At 35.4% G+C, this 8,223-nt stretch overlaps 1 protein-coding gene across 1 annotated transcript in view; it reads right to left on the reverse strand.

Moving 5' to 3' along the window:
- Positions 1-507: 507 nt before the first annotated feature.
- The window catches only part of PCDH7 (protocadherin 7), a 403,732-nt gene continuing 396,016 nt past the window's right edge, over positions 508-8,223 (reverse strand). Inside the window, exon 3 of the mRNA XM_040625075.1 lies at positions 508-4,876. Coding sequence (XP_040481009.1) covers positions 4,500-4,876 — 377 coding nt within the window. The 3' untranslated portion in view covers positions 508-4,499. The remainder of the gene's footprint in view (positions 4,877-8,223) is intronic.

Here is an 8,223-nt window from a genome sequence, read left to right on the forward strand (position 1 = left end):
GAAAAAATGAGTACAGTAAAAATTCTATTTTTTGCTTTAAATTTTTTTCTCTACATCTCACATGATATAAGGCTTTTTTTTTCATCTCTAATGTTTTTGTATTAAGCATTATTTTAGATTAAAAACAAATATTTCCTTAACAGAGATGCATTTTGACTTAGAATTAGTTTTACCTTACACGTGAAATTTCTCTAGATAACACCTGAAAAAATCAATTCTTATATTTATGATGAGAAGTTCTTCTACTGCCCATTTATCATGTAAAAGCCAGCTAGGTAACTGTCTTAGGAATTATTTGGATGAAACTGAAGAATCCAAGTTCTACTCCGTCATAAAGCAAAGTAAGATGACAGTTACGCACGGTATTCTCTAAATCAACAATTACTGCAGCATTATCTTCTTTACTCCGTCTTAACCTAGCAGAAATCAAACCAGTTTAAATCAAACTGGTACACGCATCCATTCACTTCTTGTCCAATCAAAACGGAATTACCTGTCAACAGAGAAGTACGCTTACAAGTGTGAAACCATTTGACCATGTTATATTTTAATTTGCAGAGACAAAAATGACAAGCAATTTATTTACATAAAACTGTACAAAAGCAAATTAAATTATGTAAAGTATTTCATAAATAGTTGGACGAGTGTTTAATACATTTCGCCATGTTTAGCATAGTTGCGTGCATAGTGACTCATAATAAACGATGATAAATTGTTCTCTGCTTCACTATCAACATCCAAGTAGCAGAACAATAGTCAATGATTAATATTACAAACAGATCGTACCACACTGAATGCAAGTGCTTTAAAATGTAGGAAAAGTTGTCTGAAAGTAAACCCTAGGTAGCTGAAAGAATGAGGTCTTTCTCCAGATGTTAGATTACCTCTGCCTGGGTCACAACTGACCAGCTGTAGAATATGCTTGATCATCTTCTCTGGTTCTGTGTTTCTCCCCCTAAGGACACATTGTGTATTTGTCATGGATACAAGATCCCTAAAACTACTTGGGTCTTCAGATTTCTCAGGCCTGTGTTTAGGATGCCTTGATTCTCAGAGGTTTCTTCTGGTCTCTGTGTTATTTTATTTTCCTATAAGAGAGCTTCCTAGGGTAGCCTTTCAGCCAGACATCTTCAGTACCATCTTAGTTTCTCTTCCCATAAAAATAATGCCTCCCTTGTTTTCTGAAACTCAGGCAGCAGGCCAGTCAGAAACCATACAGAAATGATATCAGGAGGTTCAGAATGAGCATTCGATTTTAGACTGAAGCTACAGACGTACACATAAATTTTAATACACATAAATTTATATCGTTACTCATTAATTTATAAATGTGTCCTAATGTATCATGCATGCAAAGTTCACTTGAGAGTCTTGTGTACAGAAAACAAGTATGGTTTATATACTGTACAACCAAAATGAAACAGCAGCTAAAAGAAAAACTAACAAGGAAAAGGAAGTAAAGAATAGAAATTTGAAATCAATATTTGACCTTGCAATGGACTGATTTCACCCCTGATAATCTCTCTCTGTGTTACTATTACAATAAATGCTTTAGCCTTCTAGTCAGAATTAAGCAGTCCATGTTAATGCCTTAGTTTTGTTTTATGAATGAACGATATTTAAGACTGGTCCATTATCTGAGTTTGTCAGAAGGCAAATTTTTAATATATTATTTATTATTTTCAGAAAATAAACATGGATAAATATACAGGATCAAAAAAGTTGGGAATAGCCCATTTTCCCTCATTGTCCAAACCCAACAACCGTTTTTTTACCATAACAACAGGTATAAAAGGCACAGTTGCTTGTTTTGCATTCACTCATTTATTTTTTTTGTTTCTTTTTATTGATTTTTTTCAAAAGCACTCTATATAGGGAGTGGCACCAGATTTAGCCTATTCAAAATAAAAGTCATACAAACACAAAATATATTTCTGTGTCATGCCAGCTCATTATATAATAAACATGTTATGAGAGCTAATTCTACTAGAATTACTGAGAATACTTACAGTACACTGAATTTTATTCTTTCACACCCATTTTAGTTCTAAAGAGAGGCTCACGAGTTAAATGACAATGGCATGGCTGTCTTGAATGTGGTGCAAACGTCATTGGGGAATGTGGATCCAATTAATCCAAAGGTCCAGTATGACCCGTATTAGCTTTATAGACAACGGAAGGATTTTAAGGTAGAGTGAAATGAGCTATCTAATGGTTTCAAGTGTCTCATGAGAGAAAGAAAATAAATGCATTAAAAAAAGTTGTTGAACACCTGTGTTATGCAATTGACTATTTGCTTTGTAACGTGCAAGAAAAAATATGTATACATTTCATAAGTATCTTTAGAAGTATTTTGTCTTAATAGGTACTTACAGATTATACAAGGCAGAACTGCTTTAATGCAGTTTCCTAACAAAGTACTAGAATTGCATCTTTCCATCATGTAAATAATAATCAAACATAAACATGTTCAATTATTGATATTTTAGTCCAATGCTTCTGTTTCAATTACAAATCTTCTTTCATCCTATTATACATAAACTAACATCAAAATGAAAACTCCATTGAAGAGAAGGAAATGACCCCAAAAGAGTAGCCCACCAAACAGAGAAGTGGTTTTCAAAGATAAACATTTTGATGACCTACAGTGAGTTCACAACCTCCAGTCCAGGCTGCTTCACCTTATAGTCTAAGAAATTCTGTAAAGAATAAAACTATCCAAAGCTACATTATTTCTACAGTTTGCTAGAGAGCCATCAGGCTATGTCTTAACCAGGTTGCAAACATTCAGTGTTGGGAACATTTGCTCTTTTCAACTGTTATCCCCTATTCTGTCCCTGGATTGTCACTTCTGTCTGAATATCCCAGCTCAATTTCCGATTATGTTAAATCATCCTCTGTAGAACAAATGACCAAAAATCTGCATATTCTGTGGGGTTTTTTTTTTACACTGAAAAAATTGCATATTTTCCCACTTTGAGATGTAGATACAAGGAGACATATCACTGCCCAGAACTCATTTCTTTCATGTTCCATCTGGATTTGTTTTAAGACACATTAAATCATGTTCAAAATCACATTAGTGACAAATCAATTAGGGTGCCACCTTGTTTCAATGCTGTGAGTCTCGAAATAGTGCTATATTGCACAGGATTCAAAATTAATGCACTTGTGTTATATGAAAGAGTGCCTTAAACACATAAAAAAATACAGTTGGTAATTTGTAACGTAAATAATAAGACCAGCAAGCATCACCTGGCTTCTAAAATAATAGTGATTTTAACTTAAAAGACTGTATACCAACATATCCTTCTTTCTCTACCTACCCAGAAATATGATTTTTACAAGTGGAATCTTCCCTGATAATATTTTTTGAAACTAAACTTGAACCTTAACTAATTGCCTACTATAATACCAAAAATACTCAGGGTTTTTGTTTTCTGAGCTTTCAAAGAAAACCCATTTTAAAAGAGAACGCATGTTTTCGGGTATAGAGACAAAGTAAAATAAGCTAGTGTTTGAGTATTTCTGTGTGTGCATGGGTTCAGTTGCCTTTGTTATTTAACGGATTTCCACGTCAAGACCAAATCTGCTTCATGATTTCCCTGATCTGCCGTGTGATCTTTGGCCTTTTAATGACACCATTGTTCTATTTAGTTGATAACAGCGGTGCTGTTCTGAAAAATATATATATAATTTTTACAAGTTATAATTAGTGTAATTGATACACGTGGTCAGGATTGTGTATATACTAAGAATATTCGATGAATGAATGGGATTGAAGTGGATACCCCTGACTTGAAAAGAACAATGTATGCCAATTTGGGACTGCAAACTCCAACTGGGTATTGTCTAGCTGTCAATCTTTGTTAGAATTTTAAAGCTGTGAGATTCTTAATATTCTTCTTACAGAGTCCCCCTTAATAAGAACTATACCTTTACAGGGACTCTGTCATTTTGAGGGGATTGCCTTTCATGGTGACTAATCATATTCTGATGGTATGTCTGAAACACATGTTACCTGATCTGTTTTTTGTTTGTTTGTTTTTTGTAGTTTTTTGTTTTTGTTTTTGTTTTTGTTTTTGACCAGCCGGATGGCATTCGAACTAAATCAAAGTGACTAAATCATGCTTCAGCTCAGGGATAATGAGAGTGTGTTGTGTTCTGCTAATCAGGCTTGTTACCATGAAAGAAACTTGCAACCACCTTTTTTTTTTTTTTTTTTTTTTTTTTCCCTCCTTGGAGGTGGATGGGGAAGAGGGATAGAGGGTGTTGGGAATCATCAGTGAGGGGGTTAGACATGCAAGTAACAAGGATGGTTTCTACATTGTACATTACAATCAGGCTAACAATATCACTAAAGGCCTGATCTGGAGGCAGAAGTGGCAGGCAAAACTTTGTCTCTTTGGTAGCCCCCTCTTTTTGATTAAACGGTTTTTCTTTGTAAGGTTTTTTGCCCCTTATTCTCCTTCTCATACATGAAAAGAACTTTGCTGTTCCTACAGGTAAACTTCTCTTCTAGTGAGAGTATTGACAGGAGATGGCTTGTATTCCCCTGTTTTTGTAAGGGGAATATCCTCAGGGTTGGCTTCCTCATTTTTGCTGAAACTAGCTGCACTGAAGGTCTCATAGGACGAGGTCAACTTTTTGTTCAGGAGGTTTCTGTTGCGGTCACCCATGATGGCGGCCTCGCCATTGGCCAGCTTTTCCTGGCTTCCTCGTTCATCAACAGGCATGAAAGTGGAGAGTTTGGGCTGGCTCTTCTTCCTCTCTGGAGAAGTGCGGACCGGCATCCAGCAGGAGTCTGAGTGGCCATATTCATCACACTCACGTGTACACTTCCCAGTCAGGGCTACATCTGGAAGAGGTCTTGAATCTGAAATTCAAGGAGAAGGAGATGTTAAAGTGGGACGTTCTGCCATAGGCTTTCCTGGTTTGCATGAAATTGGAACGGGGAGATATATATATATTATTTGTCATATTATTTTCCTTTTTTCTACACCCCATAATTCATCATTCTCATAGAACAGGTTTTATTTCATATCCATTAAAGATAAGGTTTTGCAAAAACATCAAACATTATGGAAAGAGAGGAACAAATAAACTAATAAATTTAAGCGTGTAGAAGACAGGTACATATGCATTTGTTACAGGACAGGGATGTGTGTATATTCTCAAGTAGAAATAAAGTGCATATGTATATTTGTCTGGGTATAAATTTTTCCACATGCATAAGAAAAGTTATTAAATCCAAATAGATAATTTTCGGTATTTATAAATTATCCCAGAAATCGTGTACTTTTGTCAATTGGATTCCTTCCTGCTTATACATTATTCATAAATGCAAATATGCAAAACCTTATATTTAAAATACATTCTAAAACATCAGGGTGACTCAGAAGTAGAACTTAAATTGACAGCACATCATGTGGTAAAAAGTAAAAAAAGTTAAGTACAAGTAGGTTACTGGTGTGAACATACTAGCAATATCATCACCTACCCCACCCTAGCCCACACTTACCTCCCGCCCACCATGTCAAATGACCTACTATGTGCTGTAGGATAATCCCTTAAATTTTCACATGGAAATACATTTGCCAATGTGTTTGTTGAATAGAAATATTATGTGAAATGCAATGTATTGGTTAAATGCAGTCAAGCTCCTAAAGTTTTGATGAAATAACATGTAGTTCTAATTAATGTTGCTGCCTAGTGGAATGGGAAATGTCTTCTACTGCCATAAAGCTAAGTCATATCTAGACGGTTCTTAGGGATCAGGACTAGAGATGGAAATTAAGAATTACCTGTATGTGTATGCAAAATCGTTAATATATGTCTGTCTTTGGAGAAAAAGTATGTATTTTCTTGTTATTAAAAATTTTTTAAACAGACTTCGTTTTTATTTGAAAAAGAGAGGAAAACAAACAAACAAACCTGGACTTCCTCAACAGATTCTAAAAGAATAACCTCTAGGGTTTTATTTAATCTATTTTGTAGTTTATTTTATTGTCGAACAAAAGAACATAATATGGCTGTGCTCCAATTTACATCATACGGCATTTTTTTTTCTTTTACAAGGCTTTGGACTTAAAAGATGGACAAATTTTAACCTCTGCAAGTATAGTCACAACAACATTATCGGTGAGATTTGCCCATACAAGATCTTGGGTCGATTTGGTTTAAAATTGAAAAAGGGGGTTATTTAAATGATCCCCCGAATATTTATACCCTCTGCTTCTGTCTCCACACACCATCCTCTGTATTTTAACATTACATTCCTATTTTGGCTATCATTTGTATAAGCTATTTCAGAAGTTTTACTCTGCCAAATCTCCCAAATCAAGGCAGTCCAATGCACAGCATTTTTTCCTGCCATGATGGATAACTGAAATATTGACATTTGTCGGCCCATTGATTTTTGAACCACTATGGCCTGAGATTTTTATGCTGTGTGCTGAGAGTTCAGGGAGGAAATGCCAGTGCTCTTCACAGGAAATCTAGAATGACTTTTCTCTTTCCCAAAGGTAGAATGCAAAGATAATTATTTATTGTCATTGCGCATGCTGTGTTGCTATCTGACTTCTAAGTGGGCAGACCCTATTAATTTTATCATCAAAAGAAAAAGCACTTTCTTATTCATTTTTTTATGCCAAATTCCCTTCGTGTCTCTCAAACACACATTTTAGATGCATTTAAAAAAATCGAACTATTGGCAAATTTTATGAATGGTTTTCGTAATCTAGTTAGTTTAAATGAGCAAAATGTGAGTTCTTTTGGGAATATTTTCCATCTTGGGATACATGGTTTATCTGAAGCTGACCTAAATGCCTTGAACAGGAAAACCCTCATAAAAATGCAAAGTGCAAGATCAGACCTATTTTACTCTAAACATTCCTTTCTCTTTTCATTGTTTTAACAAGTTCGAACTTTTCTTTTTCTCATGTGATCGTGCCTAGCAAAGACACAAGAAAATAATCAGGACTCAAGCTACCAAAACAGGAAAGATCTCTTTGAATGTGGTTGTCATTCCCTGCAGAAATGACCCAGAATGTTCTCCAATCAGCTAAGTTTACTTAAGTCTCACGCAATGTGTCAGTTTACTTAGACCGTGACTTACAGATTCTCTGCTTTTCAGGGATTAATTTGTGTTTTCAGTTTCAAATGTGTAGCACTTTGTTTTTCTTTTGTTTGAGATGCATATAGAGACAGCTCAGAGAACTGTGTGATATGCAAACCAACACCTCTTACCTATTGTTTTACTTGTGTACCTGAACTCTCTGTAGCTCATAAGAAATCCTATTTATTTAGATTGACTCCATTTCTCATCAACTAGAGGTGAGAGGCTCTTCAATTGTTCCCTCAGCCTTTACTCATAGTCTGGATTATTTCCTGCTGAAATTGATTTCCTCTCACTGCTTTTAACAAAAGGCAACTTGTCTTCTCTGCCATCAAGCACATGTGGGCTGCCACATCTCTATCCAAGAAGCATGACTTTTAATAAGGATCTCCTGTCATTTCCAAAGTCAAACACTTGATTGGGGACCACAGTGGAAGTTGACAAGCCTAATTGGCTGAGACATGTTGCAGTGTTTGTCATCAGATTTAGAAAATAATCAAGAAAGGCTATAAGAGATTCATCACGAGCAATCAAAACTTCCAATCTTGATGACTCAAATGAATCCTCAAAAGAAATGCCAATGATTAACAAATGCAATTTGTATTATGTTGCAATTTATTAAGGGGAGGCATGAGTGGAATAGTGTTTTTCTGTGTTCTATATTTTCTTATTTTAATTATGCCAGTATTTTTTTAACAAAAAAGTTCACAAGGTCTTAAAAAATCATCAAAGACACTCCTTGCTCCCTTTCATAAAAAGACATACTCTTAAAATCTCCTATTTTGCCGAATTATAGAGGCAGACCTTACACAGCTAGTAACCCTTCGAAGTCTTTCAGTCTTTCATGGAGGATGTGGTTTTGATATCTAAGAACACTATTTCATGCTTTCGTTTAGTACTATTTCTTTTAATTTGGACCTGAGTGGAGATGGAAAACAGTTCATCATGACTCTTGTGAGTAGGCATTGAGTAAATCAGTAAAAAGTAAAATATTCTGTATCAAAATATAACGGTATTCTCTATTAGCATTTTCCACAATAAAATCAATTCCTTAGAGCCCTCCTCTGCACATCCCCCCCCCCCCCCCCCCCCCCCCCCCCCCCCCC

Source organism: Ursus maritimus, unplaced genomic scaffold, assembly GCF_017311325.1.
Source record: "Ursus maritimus isolate PB19 unplaced genomic scaffold, ASM1731132v1 scaffold_8, whole genome shotgun sequence".
NCBI lineage: Eukaryota > Metazoa > Chordata > Mammalia > Carnivora > Ursidae > Ursus > Ursus maritimus.